At 50.9% G+C, this 17,456-nt stretch overlaps 1 protein-coding gene across 1 annotated transcript in view; it reads right to left on the bottom strand.

Moving 5' to 3' along the window:
- LOC148443178 (cocaine esterase-like) overlaps positions 1-14,047 on the bottom strand; it is an 87,809-nt gene extending 73,762 nt beyond the window's left edge. Inside the window, exons 1-3 of the mRNA XM_088463128.1 lie at positions 13,962-14,047; positions 5,470-5,674; positions 5,235-5,373 (exon numbers count right to left, since the gene is read on the bottom strand). Coding sequence (XP_088319254.1) covers positions 5,235-5,373; positions 5,470-5,674; positions 13,962-14,022 — 405 coding nt within the window. The 5' untranslated portion in view covers positions 14,023-14,047. The remainder of the gene's footprint in view (positions 1-5,234; positions 5,374-5,469; positions 5,675-13,961) is intronic.
- Between the last annotated feature and the right edge of the window lie 3,409 nt (positions 14,048-17,456).

Raw genomic sequence — 17,456 nt, 5'->3', positions numbered from 1 at the left:
TGGCCAATGCTGACGTGTTGTCACGCGTTCATTGTTTGGGGGCTTCAGTTGTTCCGCCCCACAGGTCGAAACAAAGCGGGGGGATATGTGATAGGATCACTGGTAAAGTGGTCTGTGGCAGGTACATTTGTCCCAGATTCCTGTCTTTTGTGTTTTAAACCCCCAGGAGAAAGTCTGCAGTGTAGCAGGCTTGAGTTTCGGTTTTTTGAAAATCCGGTTTGGGACCTGGGGGTTGTGAGTGAGAGGAGAGGGAGGGCTCCACCCACGGCCACTCCAGGTTTTGGTTCTCGCAGCCTGTTAACAGGTTGTTAGGGTTTCCACCTGAGAGTGGCCAATATAAACCTAGTGTGTTGAGGTCTGATTGTCTCACCTGGGAGAGCAGACAGGGAGTTTGCTCAGAGACACTTGGAAAACCTAACTGTGAGTATTGTGCTGTGCTTTGTCCCTGGCCAGGGCATTAGGCCCTGCCAGGTTCTGGTAGTGAGGGAACTACCTGTGAAGTTAGTGCCCCGACAGGGCTAGGATTTATGTTTATGTTTTCTTTATGTTATTTCTGACATTTGTACAATAAAGACTGGCGCCAACCAGCTTGTACTCGCATCCAGACTGGTGTGCTGCTTCCCTGCTGCTGTGTGTGTGTGTAAGGAAGGAGTCCCCTACCCAGGAGAGGGACCTCCTATTCTGACTGTGTCACAATACATTGTTACCAGATCTGGAACCGGACCTGACCATCTTCTGCCTCTGCTCTGCACATATTAGATACGTTGTTACCGGACCTGGAACCGGACCAGACCTGCTTCTGCCTCTGCCCTGCACATATTAGATACGTTGTTACCAGACCTGGAACCGGACCTGACCTGCTTCTGCCTCTGCACTGCACATATTAGATACGTTGTTCCAGATCTGGAACCGGAACTGACCTGCTTCTGTCTCTGCCCTGCACATATTAGATACGTTGTTACCAGATCTGGAACCAGACATGACCTGCTTCTGCCTCTGCCCTGCACATATTAGATACGTTGTTACCAGACCTCGAACCAGACCTGACCATCTTCTGCCTCTGCCCTGCACATATTAGATACGTTGTTACCAGATCTGGAACCAGACATGACCTGCTTCTGCCTCTGCCCTGCACATATTAGATATGTTGTTAGTTGTTACCAGACCTGGAACCAGACCTGACCTGTTGCAGACTGTGTGTAACCTGCTGCTCAGGATTACTACACCATTCTCAATACTGGACTGATTCAGAGATGGACGTAATGCCAATATTTGCTCAGATTGAGTGATTGTTAGCCCTTGCGCGTAAACTACATCTCACATGAACAACGATTGAATACGCTCAGACAGAGGATTTACTCACAAACTGAGTGACAGATAGTCAGCGTTTGTTTAAATACTGTTTTCTGGGTGTCTGTAAATCAGCGACTGCATCCTTCATGGCAGCAGGAGAGCCCTCTGTGTGTCTGGTGACCGGCTGTGTGTGTGGCAGCAGGAGAGCCCTCTGTGTGTCTGGTGACCGGCTGTGTGTGTGGTAGCAGGAGAGCCCTCTGTGTGTCTGGTGACCGGCTGTGTGTGTGGCAGCAGGAGAGCCCTCTGTGTGTCTGGTGACCGGCTGTGTGTGTGGCAGCAGGAGAGTCCTCTGTGTGTCTGGTGACCGGCTGTGTGTGTGGCAGCAGGAGAGCCCTCTGTGTGTCTGGGGACCGGCTGTGTGTGTGGCAGCAGGAGACCCCTCTGTGTGTCTGGTGACCGGCTATGTGTGTGGCAGCAGGATACCTCTCTGTGTGTCTGGGGACCAGCTGTGTGTGTGGCAGCAGGAGAGGCCTCTGTGTGTCTGGGGACCGGCTGTGTGTGTGGCAGCAGGAGAGGCCTCTGTGTGTCTGGGGACCGGCTGTGTGTGTGGCAGCAGGAGAGGCCTCTGTGTGTCTGGTGACCGGCTGTGTGTGTGGCAGCAGGAGATCCCTCTGTGTGTCTGGTGACCGGCTGTGTGTGTGGCAGCAGGAGAGGCCTCTGTGTGTCTGGGGACCGGCTGTGTGTGTGGCAGCAGGAGAGGCCTCTGTGTGTCTGGGGACCGGCTGTGTGTGTGGCAGCAGGAGAGGCCTCTGTGTGTCTGGTGACTGCTGTGTGTGAGTGACAGCAGGAGAGCCCTCTGTGTGTCTGGTGACCGGCTGTGTGTGTGGCAGCAGGAGAGCCCTCTGTGTGTCTGGTGACCGGCTGTGTGTGTGGCAGCAGGAGAGGCCTCTGTGTGTCTGGTGACCGGCTGTGTGTGTGGCAGCAGGAGAGGCCTCTGTGTGTCAGTGATCGCTGTGTGTGTGGCAGCAGGAGAGCCCTCTGTGTGTCTGGTGACCGGCTGTGTGTGTGGCAGCAGGAGAGGCCTCTGTGTGTCTGGTGACCGGCTGTGTGTGTGGCAGCAGGAGAGGCCTCTGTGTGTCAGTGATCGCTGTGTGTGTGGCAGCAGGAGAGCCCTCTGTGTGTCTGGTGACCGGCTGTGTGTGTGGCAGCAGGAGAGCCCTCTGTGTGTCTGGTGACTGGCTGTGTGTGTGGCAGCAGGAGAGGCCTCTGTGTGTCTGGTGACCGGCTGTGTGTGTGGCAGCAGGAGAGGCCTCTGTGTGTCTGGTGACCGGCTGTGTGTGTGTGGCAGCAGGAGAGGCCTCTGTGTGTCTGGTGACCGGCTGTGTGTGTGGCAGCAGGAGAGGCCTCTGTGTGTCTGGTGACCGGCTGTGTGTGTGGCAGCAGGAGAGGCCTCTGTGTGTCTGGTGACCGGCTGTGTGTGTGGCAGCAGGAGAGGCCTCTGTGTGTCTGGTGACCGGCTGTGTGTGTGGCAGCAGGAGAACCCTCTGTGTGTCTGGTGACCGGCTGTGTGTGTGGCAGCAGGAGAACCCTCTGTGTGTCTGGTGACCGGCTGTGTGTGTGGCAGCAGGAGAGCCCTCTGTGTGTCTGGTGACCGGCTGTGTGTGTGGCAGCAGGAGAGGCCTCTGTGTGTCTGGGGACCGGCTGTGTGTGTGGCAGCAGGAGAGCCCTCTGTGTGTCTGGTGACCGGCTGTGTGTGCGGCAGCAGGAGAGCCCTCTGTGTGTCTGGGGACCGGCTGTGTGTGTGGCAGCAGGAGAGCCCTCTGTGTGTCTGGTGACCGGCTGTGTGTGGCAGCAGGAGAGCCCTCTGTGTGTCTGGTGACCGGCTGTGTGTGTGGCAGCAGGAGAGCCCTCTGTGTGTCTGGTGACCGGCTGTGTGTGTGGCAGCAGGAGAGCCCTCTGTGTGTCTGGTGACCGGCTGTGTGTGTGGCAGCAGGAGAGCCCTCTGTGTGTCTGGTGACCGGCTGTGTGTGGCAGCAGGAGAGCCCTCTGTGTGTCTGGTGACCGGCTGTGTGTGTGGCAGCAGGAGAGTCCTCTGTGTGTCTGGTGACCGGCTGTGTGTGTGGCAGCAGGAGAGCCCTCTGTGTGTCTGGTGACCGGCTGTGTGTGTGGCAGCAGGAGAGCCCTCTGTGTGTCTGGTGACCGGCTGTGTGTGTGGCAGCAGGAGAGCCCTCTGTGTGTCTGGTGACCGGCTGTGTGTGCGGCAGCAGGAGACCCCTCTGTGTGTCTGGTGACCGGCTGTGTGTGTGGTATCAGGAGAGCCCTCTGTATGTCTGGTGACCGCCGTGTCTGTGGCAGCAGGAGAGCCCTCTGTGTGTCTGGTGACCGGCTGTGTATATGGCAGCAGGAGAGCCCTCTGTGTGTCTGGTGACCGCCGTCTCTGTGGCAGCAGGAGAGCCCTCTGTGTGTCTGGTGACCGCCGTGTCTGTGGCAGCAGGAGAGCCCTCTGTGTGTCTGGGGACCGGCTGTGTGTGTGGCAGCAGGAGACCCCTCTGTGTGTCTGGTGACCGGCTGTGTGTGTGGCAGCAGGAGAGCCCTCTGTGTGTCTGGTGACCGGCTGTGTGTGCGGCAGCAGGAGAGCCCTCTGTGTGTCTGGTGACCGCCGTGTCTGTGGCAGCAGGGGAGCCCTCTGTGTGTCTGGTGACCGCCGTGTCTGTGGCAGCTTACACTTACTCAGAAGGCTGATCTTCGTTCCATGTTTCTGTTTTTGTGCGTGAGTGGCCGATGCAAGATGATTTCAGTTGGCGTCTCTAAGCACTAGACGGCGGGTGAGTCATTAGCATATATTCTCCATTGCAGTCTGTGAGAGATCACAGATGAGATGTCGTTTGCGTCCTTATCAGGACCAGGCTCTGAGTATCAGGCCGTGGGTGAGACTCTCACAGAAACCTCCACGAACGGTTGAGAGACTTTTATCCGAATACAAAGGTGTTAGACTTAAACTGCACAGAATCTGCATTCGTATCAATTCCACTGTAGTACCCTGGTGACAGGACCATGTACAGGCACCTTAAGATACATACACAATTTAAACTTTAGTGCTACAATTTGATTGAATGGTACGGAAGCAATCACATTCAATATGGTCACCTACAACGGATTTAGGGCCTGATTCAGAGGGCGCGCTCGCTCTGAATCAGGGAAGATTTAAAAAAAAAAAAAAAAATCCGTCTCCAGGCCGCTCGCATAGCTGTGGGTGACCACCCACAGGTTTTGCAAGCGGCCTGGCGATGGTCGCGATTATCTAATAGAGCAGGAAGTTCACTACTGACATCACGAATGATGTCAGTAGGGCCGCCCACAAACGGCAGGCGTTCCTTTGGGAACACCTCTGTTTGTCCAGCCACCCCCCCTCCCCTCCTACAAAACGGGGCGAGCTGTCGATCAACATCGACAGCCGCCCCGTTTTGTAGCGAGCCCCGGAGCGAGTGAAGTTCTCACGCCCCGTTTTGTAGCGAGCCCCGGAGCGAGTGAAGTTCTCACGCCATCGATCGCGCTTGCAATCCATTGGATCGATGCACGCCATCGATCCGCTTGCAAGCGCTATGCGCTCGTGAGCGGGTCTGAATCAGGCCCTTAGATTGTATGACATGGAAAATGTTTCTTACAATGTAATTGGACGTATGTTCTGCTGGTACAATTCTTCACTTCATTGTGCCTTGCCCTTCAATGTAAACAGGAAAACATTTGGTGGGTGTGGGGGCTATTCTTTCGCTCTCCCCCATGCAATCCAACGACATTCTGAATGGATCTCTGTGTGCCGTGTGTGGGAAAATTGCAAAGCAAATTCTACAATATACAATTAAAAATGCTAAAACATTGACCAGTTCCGTGGCTGTAGCAGCCGGATAGTGAATAGACACTATGGTCTCTCTGATACTTACGGGTAATTTCACGTTCTCCTCTCGGTCAGCTGGAGAGAAGATATTCAGGTACAGACAGTCCTCGGACACTGGGGGTAACGTTATATTGGCCTTAACTAACTCTATTATTTGTTCCATCATCTCTGTACTCTGCAGACACCTGTAAATACAGTTTTTAGGTCACATGATGAAAGTTTATCTATAGGACAAAAAAAAAAAAATCAGGGGACAAATTATTTCCCCCACTTGTACTTACATGGGGGGTTGTTCCGTGGCCTCTCTGACAGAGCCCCAGGGTTCGGGGGGTTCTGGTCTTGCAAGTCTTAATGGGCCAACTGGTGGCTTAGCAAATGGGACCCCATAGAAAGCGTGTACGGATCTGTCCGTCTCTTTCACTGATACCGTCTTCCCTCGGAGTTTCCCGTACTGTGTGTCCACCAGCGGTCTATCCCCCTCCTGCCCTAGAATCACATACACATTCATGGTTTCATTCCCAAATCTGATTATTGCACAGAAATACAGCTGTTCCAAAGCTACAGGCTTAGCGGGATTAAGGAGGGGGCACAGGGGGTACATGCCCGTTCCCTTTCTCTCCAAGGGACCTTATTTTTTGTCATTGTAAAAAAGGAAATAAAATATGTGCTAAATGTTAATGCATCCAGCCTGCATGTATTAATAGAGTTATTCTAATGTACTAAAAGGCAACTCTCACAGTTCAGCATAACTGACCTCAGAGCTCTGCAATTCGTCTTATCTGTATGTTATCATAGCAGACACCGTGCCAGTAAATCTAGGACCCAGGCCCTTGCTCAGCCCCGTAGGGTTGCGAACAAATATCTGTGAGTCTGTTGTGAGACCGGGGGCGAGATGAGGTTCCATTGCCAGCATTCTCTCGCAGCTAATTGGATCGACCTTTATGAGCTTTCTGCTAGGGGCAGGATAATGAATGACTATATGACTTTCTTTGCCAGTAATCACAGAGACTAATTAAAAAAAATTATATTATTTAAAAGTACTCAGTTAGTACATTTGAACATTTTTATATATATGATGCCCAGCAGTAGGGTCTGTATGCCCTATTCCTCCCAGCAGGGCCAACCAATAAATATACCATGTTAAAGATGTACGTATATAAATATACTTTGCATAACTTTAGCTATTTAGAAATTCAGTCTACATTAGATGCACAGCACCCAGTATTTCCCCTTTATGCAGGGGTAAACCATCTTAGCTGGGTGGCTGTGGTCCCCAGCCAGAACTGGGTAGACAAATTATATTGGCAACAGACTCTATTCATTCTTGTTTCTCTAACTGCAGACCAAATGATTTACCATCTTACATGAAGGATTCAACACAAGTTTTCAGGATGTCAAAGCAAATCGAGTAGGAAACAGATTTTATTTTGTTCCACTGTGAGAGTTACAGTCATTTTCCTAGAGAGGAACATCTAGATCAATTCATTACAAATTTAGTGTTCCCACTAGGCTGTTTAGCAGGGTGTCGCGCCCGATTTCAAAAGGGCAGAATGCGTCCTGCCCTTTTGGCGACACCCCACTAAAACAACATGCCAGGTGCCGTCCCCAGTCGCGGGCTGCAGTGTCCCATGGGTGGGAAAAATAGCGGTGCAGCGATCTATTCACAGAGAGAGGAGAGCTTGGGGGCAGCCCGGTATGTCCGTAAGTACCGGGCATGCCCCCAAGAGTGATGATAATGGGGCGCTTCTTAAAAACACGCCCTTTTCTTATGGCCACACTCCCTTTTTTGGTGCACGCATGCGCGCCACAGGCGCGCGCTACAGGGCTCTGTCTAGGTCTGGCGCCAGACCTAGAGTGAACACTAAAATGTATTTTATTTTAAAGAGCATGAGCATGAATTTAGATTTGAGCAACAACTATTTAGATTATGTGACCGTCGAATTACAGACACCGGGCACAGCAATGGGTACCACATATGCACCAAGTTACACAAATCTATTTATTGTCTATTAGGTATTGACCTTTCATGCAAACCTAACCATCAAGCAAGGATATATGGACAATGCCATTTTATTTGGAGAGGTGATCCTGAGAATTTAGGTCATTTATTTATTAAGAATGATAATCGATAAAACGTATAATTAATTGGCACACTTTGTAAAAATATAATGCGTCTCTTCTTGCAAATGCATTTATAATAGAGGCAATTAAACTGACTTGCTGTAAACTAGTCGATGTCAATAACTACAGGTTGAGTCTCCCATATCCAAATATTCCGAAATACAGAATATTCCGAAATACGGAATATTTTCAGCATGACTGAGGTAATGAAACCTTTGATTTTTGATGTACATAAACTTTGTCTAAGGCACAAATTATTAAAAATATTGTATAAAATAACCTTCAGGCTGTGTGTATAAGGTGTATATGAAACATAAATGAATTTCATGTATGTACACAAACTTTTTTTGATGCACAAAATTATAAAAAATATTGCATAAAATGACCTGCAGGCTGTGTGTATAAGGTGTATATAACACATAAATGCATTCTGTGTGTATATTTGGGTCCCATTCCCAAGTAATTTCATTATAATTTGCAAATATTCCAAAATACGGAATATTCCGATATCCAAAATACCCCTGGTCCCAAGCATTTTGGATATGGGAGACTCAACCTGTACTTGCTTCCAAAAAGTAGCCACAATCCTCTACAGATTGAAATGATCTCTTAAGGGTCAGTTTTAAATGGTTACAAACAAATTGTAAAGATAATGAAATCTTTCTACCCAAGATAATGGTTTTCTAGGGAGCTATTAACTGCTCCTTTCCAGAGCACAAAGCTAGGGGAACACGACACACATGTACTCACTCACATGTATTCACACACCCACATGTGCTCACACATGTAATTACACACATCAATAAGACACTGCTCTCTCACTCTCTCTCTCTCTCTCTCTCCCTCTCTCTCACTCTCTCTATTTCTCCCTCTCCCTCTCCCTCTCTCTCTCTCTCACTCTCTTTTGAATGCTGTTTCTTTAACCCAACCTTTCAGTGTAAACAATCTGTGTGATGAAATCTCTGCTTTATTACAGGTTTCATATTTACACCATGAATATCACCGCCTCTTCCGTGACCCTGAGCTCAGAGCTATACAAGGCATGTACTCCAGGCTACAGTATGTAAGGTGGGACCTGATTCCTATGTATGATCTCCATGTGGGTAGGGACCATCCTGTATGTGGTGAGAGCAAAACAAAGACCTTTGTCCTATATTTTATCAGTAAGAATGCACAGTTACACAGGGAGATGAAGGGATAGACCATACTTAGCTTCTAACAAAATGGTTTTCTATGATACAAGTCAGTGACTTGGGGTACAGCATTGGTGTTTCACAAAAATATACGGCAGTGTGCAGAGTCTCTATAATGTGCTCTAGGTTTATTTCCACATAAAGAACCGCAAATTGTGAACATTGTGGCTGCAGTGATGTGATTTGTAGTGAATCAGGTTATCATGACACTTGCCCCACACACTGGTGGAGGTAGGGAGGTTGCAGGAGAGTTTGGCCACTGTTCCTGTAGCCGAGAGTCTCTCCCCAAATTCTGGAGCCTCCTGGAAGCTCTGGGAGTGATGCATAGGGGGAGTAATGTAATAGCAACCACAATTCCTTCAGTCTTTTTATTATTATTATTACTATTATTAGAGATGTGCGAGTCCAGTTCTCAGAGAACTAACAACAGCCAAATTTAGGGCTTCCGAGTCTAACTCAGTCCAAGTTTGGAATTACTTTGGGGTACTGAGTCGAACTGAGCCCCAGTTCAGATCTTCCTGCAGTTTCAGTTATTGAATTTAAAAATCGAATCTTGTTTTGGATTGCATGCTAATAGGTCACAATGATGTCATTTTAGCTGTTTTAAAAAAAAATACAAGTCCAAAACCTTCTATTGCCTAACCCTAACCATCCCTTCTAGTGCCTAACCCTCCCTCCTAGTGCCTATCCCTAACCGTCCTTCCTAGTGCCTAGTCCTAACCGGCCCTTCTAGTGCCTAACCCTAACCATTCCTTCTAGTGCCTAACCCTCCCTCCTGGTGCCTATTCCTAACTGTCCCTCCTAGTGCCTAGTCCTAACCGTCCCTCCTGGTGCCTAACCCTAACCATCCCTTCTGGTGCCTAACCCTAACTGTCTCTCCTAGTGCCTAACCCTCCCTTCTGGTACCTAACTCTAACCCTCCATCTAAGTGCCTAACCCTAACCGTCCCTCCTAGTGCCTAACCCTAACCAGCCCATCTAGTGCCTAACCCTAACCGTCCCTCCTAGTGCCTAACCCTAACCGTCCCTTCTGGTGCCTAACTCTAACCCTCCCTCCTAGTGCCTAACCCTAACCATCCCTCCTAGTGCCTAACCCTAACCAGCCCCTCTAGTGCCTAACCCTAACCTAGTGCCTCCTAGCGCCTAACCCTAACCGTCCCTCCTAGTGCCTAACCCTAACCGTCCCTCCTAGTGCCTAACCCTAACCGTCCCTCCTAGTGCCTAACCCTAACCATCCCTTCTAGTGCCTAACTCTAACCATTCCTCCTAGTGCCTAACCCTCCCTCCTAGTGCCTAACCCTAATCATCCCTCCTAGTGCCTAACCCTAACCAGCCCTCCTAGTGCCTAACCCTAACCAGCCCTCCTAGTGCCTAACCCTAACCCTTCCTCCTAGTGCCTAACCCTAACCCTCCCTCCTAGTGCCTAACCCTAACCGTCCCTCCTAGTGCCTAACCCTAACCGTCCCTCCTAGTGCCTAACCCTAACCAGCCCTCCTAGTGCCTAACCCTAACCATCCCTTCTAGTGCCTAACTCTAACCGTCCCTCCTAGTGCCTAACACTAACCGTCCCTCCTAGTGCCTAACGCTAACCGTCCCTCCTAGTGCCTAACGCTAACCGTCCCTCCTAGTGCCTAACCCTAACCGTCCCTTCTAATGCCTAACCCTAACCGTCCCTCCTAGTGCCTAACCCTAACCGTCCCTCCTAGTGCCTAACCCTGACCGTCCCTCCTAGTGCCTAACCCTAACCGTCCCTCCTAGTGCCTAACCCTAACCGTCCCTTCTAGTGCCTAACCCTAACCGTCCCTCCTAGTGCCTAACCCTAACCATCCCTCCTAGTGTATAACCCTAACCGTCCCTCCTAGTGCCTAACCCTAACCATCCCTCCTAGTGTATAACCCTAACCGTCCCTCCTAGTGCCTAACCCTAACCATCCCTTCTAGTGCCTAACCCTAACCGTCCCTCCTAGTGCCTAACCCTAACCATCCCTTCTAGTGCCTAACTCTAACCATTCCTCCTAGTGCCTAACCCTCCCTCCTAGTGCCTAACCCTAATCATCCCTCCTAGTGCCTAACCCTAACCAGCCCTCCTAGTGCCTAACCCTAACCAGCCCTCCTAGTGCCTAACCCTTCCTCCTAGTGCCTAACCCTAACCCTCCCTCCTAGTGCCTAACCCTAACCGTCCCTCCTAGTGCCTAACCCTAACCGTCCCTCCTAGTGCCTAACCCTAACCAGCCCTCCTAGTGCCTAACCCTAACCATCCCTCCTAGTGCCTAACCCTAACCATCCCTCCTAGTGCCTAACCCTAACCATCCCTCCTAGTGCCTAACCCTAACCATCCCTTCTAGTGCCTAACCCTAACCGTCCCTCCTAGTGCCTAACCCTAACCATCCCTTCTAGTGCCTAACCCTAACCGTCCCTCCTAGTGCCTAACCCTAACCATCCCTTCTAGTGCCTAACTCTAACCATTCCTCCTAGTGCCTAACCCTCCCTCCTAGTGCCTAACCCTAATCATCCCTCCTAGTGCCTAACCCTAACCAGCCCTCCTAGTGCCTAACCCTTCCTCCTAGTGCCTAACCCTAACCCTCCCTCCTAGTGCCTAACCCTAACCGTCCCTCCTAGTGCCTAACCCTAACCGTCCCTCCTAGTGCCTAACCCTAACCAGCCCTCCTAGTGCCTAACCCTAACCATCCCTCCTAGTGCCTAACCCTAACCGTCCCTCCTAGTGCCTAACCCTAACCATCCCTTCTAGTGCCTAACCCTAACCGTCCCTCCTAGTGCCTAACCCTAACCATCCCTTCTAGTGCCTAACTCTAACCATTCCTCCTAGTGCCTAACCCTCCCTCCTAGTGCCTAACCCTAATCATCCCTCCTAGTGCCTAACCCTAACCAGCCCTCCTAGTGCCTAACCCTAACCAGCCCTCCTAGTGCCTAACCCTAACCCTTCCTCCTAGTGCCTAACCCTAACCCTCCCTCCTAGTGCCTAACCCTAACCGTCCCTCCTAGTGCCTAACCCTAACCGTCCCTCCTAGTGCCTAACCCTAACCATCCCTTCTAGTGCCTAACTCTAACCATTCCTCCTAGTGCCTAACCCTCCCTCCTAGTGCCTAACCCTAATCATCCCTCCTAGTGCCTAACCCTAACCAGCCCTCCTAGTGCCTAACCCTAACCAGCCCTCCTAGTGCCTAACCCTAACCTTTTCTCCTAGTGCCTAACCCTAACCCTCCCTCCTAGTGCCTAACCCTAACCGTCCCTCCTAGTGCCTAACCCTAACCGTCCCTCCTAGTGCCTAACCCTAACCAGCCCTCCTAGTGCCTAACCCTAACCATCCCTTCTAGTGCCTAACTCTAACCGTCCCTCCTAGTGCCTAACCCTAACCGTCCCTCCTAGTGCCTAACCCTATCCGTCCCTCCTAGTGCCTAACGCTAACCGTCCCTCCTAGTGCCTAACGCTAACCGTCCCTCCTAGTGCCTAACCCTAACCGTCCCTCCTAGTGCCTAACCCTAACCGTCCCTCCTAGTGCCTAACCCTAACCATCCCTTCTAGTGCCTAACCCTAACCGTCCCTCCTAGTGCCTAACCCTAACCATCCCTTCTAGTGCCTAACCCTAACCGTCCCTCCTAGTGCCTAACCCTAACCATCCCTTCTAGTGCCTAACTCTAACCATTCCTCCTAGTGCCTAACCCTCCCTCCTAGTGCCTAACCCTAATCATCCCTCCTAGTGCCTAACCCTAACCAGCCCTCCTAGTGCCTAACCCTAACCCTTCCTCCTAGTGCCTAACCCTAACCCTCCCTCCTAGTGCCTAACCCTAACCGTCCCTCCTAGTGCCTAACCCTAACCGTCCCTCCTAGTGCCTAACCCTAACCAGCCCTCCTAGTGCCTAACCCTAACCATCCCTCCTAGTGCCTAACCCTAACCGTCCCTCCTAGTGCCTAACCCTAACCATCCCTTCTAGTGCCTAACCCTAACCGTCCCTCCTAGTGCCTAACCCTAACCATCCCTTCTAGTGCCTAACTCTAACCATTCCTCCTAGTGCCTAACCCTCCCTCCTAGTGCCTAACCCTAATCATCCCTCCTAGTGCCTAACCCTAACCAGCCCTCCTAGTGCCTAACCCTAACCAGCCCTCCTAGTGCCTAACCCTAACCTTTTCTCCTAGTGCCTAACCCTAACCCTCCCTCCTAGTGCCTAACCCTAACCGTCCCTCCTAGTGCCTAACCCTAACCGTCCCTCCTAGTGCCTAACCCTAACCAGCCCTCCTAGTGCCTAACCCTAACCATCCCTTCTAGTGCCTAACTCTAACCGTCCCTCCTAGTGCCTAACCCTAACCGTCCCTCCTAGTGCCTAACCCTATCCATCCCTCCTAGTGCCTAACGCTAACCGTCCCTCCTAGTGCCTAACGCTAACCGTCCCTCCTAGTGCCTAACCCTAACCGTCCCTTCTAATGCCTAACCCTAACCGTCCCTCCTAGTGCCTAACCCTAACCGTCCCTTCTAGTGCCTAACCCTAACCGTCCCTCCTAGTGCCTAACTCTAACCATTCCTCCTAGTGCCTAACTCTAACCATTCCTCCTAGTGCCTAACCCTAACCATCCCTTCTAGTGCCTAACCCTAACCATCCCTCCTAGTGCCTAACCCTAACCAGCCCTCCTAGTGCCTAACCCTAACCATCCCTTCTAGTGCCTAACTCTAACCGTCCCTCCTAGTGCCTAACCCTAACCGTCCCTCCTAGTGCCTAACCCTATCCATCCCTCCTAGTGCCTAACGCTAACCGTCCCTCCTAGTGCCTAACGCTAACCGTCCCTCCTAGTGCCTAACCCTAACCGTCCCTTCTAATGCCTAACCCTAACCGTCCCTCCTAGTGCCTAACCCTAACCGTCCCTTCTAGTGCCTAACCCTAACCGTCCCTCCTAGTGCCTAACTCTAACCATTCCTCCTAGTGCCTAACTCTAACCATTCCTCCTAGTGCCTAACCCTAACCATCCCTTCTAGTGCCTAACCCTAACCATCCCTTCTAGTGCCTAACTCTAACCATTCCTCCTAGTGCCTAACCCTAACCCTCCCTCCTAGTGCCTAACCCTAACTGTCCCTTCTAATGCATAACCCTAACCGTCCCTCCTAGTGCCTAACCCTAAAAACAAAATTAAAAAATAATAATATGTCGACCTTTTTTGTTTTAACCTTTTGACCCTGTCGACCTTGTGTACCTGTGGACATTCATCCATATCAACCTTTTCTGTGTTGACCTATTGCCTGTCTATCATCTGTTGTTTATCTAGACATTGTTGACCTTTTTACCGTCTATCTATTGCCTGGGACCCGTATAATGCTGTCTGTATTCTCCTGTCTGTCACCCTATAACACAACAATAGCAGGTTTAGCCCCATACAGCGCAGTCCTCTCCATGCCCCATCAGGTATACCTGCAGCCCCTCACAGGGAGAGGCTGTAATGTGAGGTCTCTCACCTGCAGCCAGAGCCCCCAGTGTGAGGCTGCACAGTATGATCCCTCTCAGCAGAGTCCCCATTTCTCAGGACGGTGTTTGCAGCCAGATCCCCGGAGTATGAATGAGAATTGCTGAGGGCTGGTACTTTATCCTCAGGGCAGAGCTGCTGTAACGTGACTTGTGATTGGCTGCTGGGGGCTGGCTGACAGACGGTGCAGGTTCCATGCCTATATCAGGAAGTGTAGATATAAATCCCCTGTTGTGTGGTGTTAGGGTATAGCACAAGCTCAGTGTAGTATAGTACACGATTTACATTTACTTTCCAGTCTCTATGCTGGGTACATGGAGGATAAGGACACTTTGCTGCTGCACAGGGGACACAGTGCAGGCTCTGGGTCTATGTCCTTATTTGCACAATCTCTGAATACTTTGCTCTTTGCACCACAGAAATGGAGAAATCCGTCTTTTGCTTTGTCATCGACTATTGTCATCGACTACACAGTAATCTTTGCCCTGAGGTCTGGTATCCAGCAATTGTTACAGGAAGTATAGGATCATGGTGCTCATTTATCATTGTGTATTTGCGGCTTAATCCCTTCAAATTCCTGAATAGAAAAAATAAATCACATTGGGGTCTAGTTACTAAGCAGTGTTAGGAGACAGAGTGAAAAGTGAGAAGGTACCAGCCAATCAGCTCCCAACTGTCATTTTTCAAACACAGCCTGTGAGATGACAGTTGGGAGCTGATTGGCTGGTACCTTCTCACTTTTCACTCTGTCTCCTAACACTGCTTAGTAAATAGACCCCATTGTCTTTCCCTCTGCCTAACTGTACCCCTAACCAGGGACGCAGAGAGGGGGGGAGCGGGTACTAAGTACCCGGGTCTGGGCTTGCTGGAAGGGTTCGGTGCCCCCCCTTCACAGGAGCCCAGCACATGCTGCTGTGTGCTGGGCTGCACCGGGAGACTGCTTGGGGCATTCTCCTATGCCTGCGGGGTGAGCGATCACACTGACCGCGCCCCCCCACTGGTTATGCGCCGGCTGAGGGGCTCACAGCCAGGGCTGCCATCAGAAATTGTGGAGCCACGGGACTGGCAAAATAGGAAGGGCCCCCCTGGGGGTGGAGCTGTAGATAATGTGGGTGGAGCTACATCAGGGGGTGGGGCATCAATTGGTGCGTAAACCAGTTTTAAATAAAATTGTCAATGTTTGCCCTGTGGGGGGGGGGTGTTATTATTACCTGTCATTCTATCATATAAATTATATATATTTCCCTTTACACACACATACCCCATATATCCAGAAATGCATAAAACGCAGTGGTTATGCTGGGCATGCACTATACAATTATTGGGCTGATCCGCCCGATATCAGCGGATCGCCCCGATAATTGCAGTGTGCGTGCGGCCAATCGATGTTGAAATATCGATTGGTCGCGCATGCAGGACCGTCCAGCATGCCCTTTCCGATGCGATATTCTGTAAGATAAATGTCGGCCACATCGGGCAGTGTATGCCCAGCCGTGGCTGACTGACAGACTTTTCCTCTGTTCCTTCACAGGGAAGTAACCTCCCCGGGGGCGCAGATATCAGGGCCAATACACTGTGAGATATGTCACTGTGTATGTCTGCGATGTCTGCAGGGTGTCAGGCATTATATCTGGCAATGCCCAGCATTAGACTTATCATCCTCTGTCTTTCTGGGATGTCTACATTCCATCAACACCATGGTGCGTTCCACCAGACGGAAGTCACGATAGTGCGGAGGAAGAAAGTAACATACACAAATATTCACAAATGGGACTTAGCACCAGGGTGAGAGTATAGAATAAGAGTGAGGGGCCTATTCATCATCACTTATTCTTCACAAAAGCATGTGAAAATGAACATTTGTGAAAAGTAAGTGTCGGGGCTATTCATCAAGTTCCCAAAAAGCATTTTTTTAGAACTTGATGATGTTACTGATCGCCACTTTCAGGTGGCATTCAGCCCATACTTGTCTACCCTCCCAAAAATCGGGTGCCGCTCCCGCGACCTCCCGGGAAGGCAGGCAATCCTCCCGGCTGCCGTCCACCCCTCTTATCCCCCCCGAACTTACCTTAGAAACCCCCGCAGTGGGGGGGGGTGTCTGTGACGCGATTCACGCCGAATCGCGTCATTTTGGCTCCGCCCCCTACTTCACAATGCCTGTAATATCGGCATTGTGTAGCGGGGGTAGGGCCGAATTGATGCGATCAAGTTGCCCCGCCCCCCGCTCCACCCACAAGCACACATCGTCTGGCTGGCCCCACCTCCTCACGATGGCCACGCCCCCCTGTAATGCTGATCTGGCTGCTCCCTCCCGGAAGGGGCAGCCAGAAAGTCGGCAAGCCTGATTCAGCCCCCGATAACCATCACAGGCTGCTGTTTGTATGGCAGCCACAGCAGAGGGATCTAGGGATCTATTCAGATCTCTCCCTGCTGTGTCTTCACTGCAGAGCCCCGGACACTGCAGACATGTGGCCCAACTGACCGAAAGAAGAGAAGTGAGCCGGGCTAAGGAGAAGGAGGGGGGCCGTCCACCAGTGGGGGGAGGGGGGCTGGACACTTGCCGGGGGGTCTCCAATACATTTACTGTCTGAGATTGTGGTAATTTTATGAGCACATTTATAAAGGAGGATTTGGAATGTGTGTTTCTTTCTCTGAAGATTCTGGCCCTCATTCAGAGCCATTCGCTATTTGCGGTCGTTCGTTCAAAAACAAGGGGTGGCTATTCAAATGATCCGTTCGCACATTGCAGTCTGTTCACACCTCTAAGTCTGAACGAGCGAGCAAAACATACGCTCGTTTATTTGATAAAAACGCCCCTTGGCCGTTCGCACCATACGTCATGTCCGCTATTTATTAGATTAATCGAGTACATCGACCAGCGTATGAACTGCTCGCTATTCTTGGGGCTGGTGTTTGCTACCACAATTTTGCGAGCAGTTCTGGTTCTAAAATAACCCAGTGACGTGGTCAATGACGCTACTGTTTTAAATATGCACACCCATAAAACGCCCGTTTTGACCTTTAAGCACGTCTGCGATCGGATCTCCACTCCCCATTTTCAAGCACCTTCCCCTGTTACCACCCACATACGCCTCTTTCTGTCACTCAAATTATCAGGCATTCGCTATTTTGCGAGCACATGAATTTCGGCCGCACTGACTGGTTAGCGCATGCGTATAATGATCCGTACGCATGCGCAGTTGGGCTAACATCGCTCGGAACGAACGAGCGGCCGCTTACGAGCGGCTCTGAATCAGGCCCTCTGTCAGTTCTGGTTTGTTATCAAGGTTAAGTCACCAGGCTGTCACAGACTCAGGTGCAGGTTCCTGTCTGTACCAGTGCTCAGGTCTGTTCCCCACTCTCATGACTTACCTTATCTTCTTGAAAGAGGCTCCCTCTGGATTCTTCTGGCTGGGTAGCTGGCACGCACTGCTCCTTGAGTGCTGTGGCTCCTATGACGGTTACCTTACCTCTCTCTTCCAGCGTC

This window comes from Taudactylus pleione, unplaced genomic scaffold (assembly GCF_031769625.1).
Source record: "Taudactylus pleione unplaced genomic scaffold, aTauple2 ptg001318l, whole genome shotgun sequence".
Taxonomy (NCBI): Eukaryota; Metazoa; Chordata; class Amphibia; order Anura; family Myobatrachidae; genus Taudactylus; species Taudactylus pleione.
This window is presented reverse-complemented; position numbering and strand designations above follow the sequence as displayed.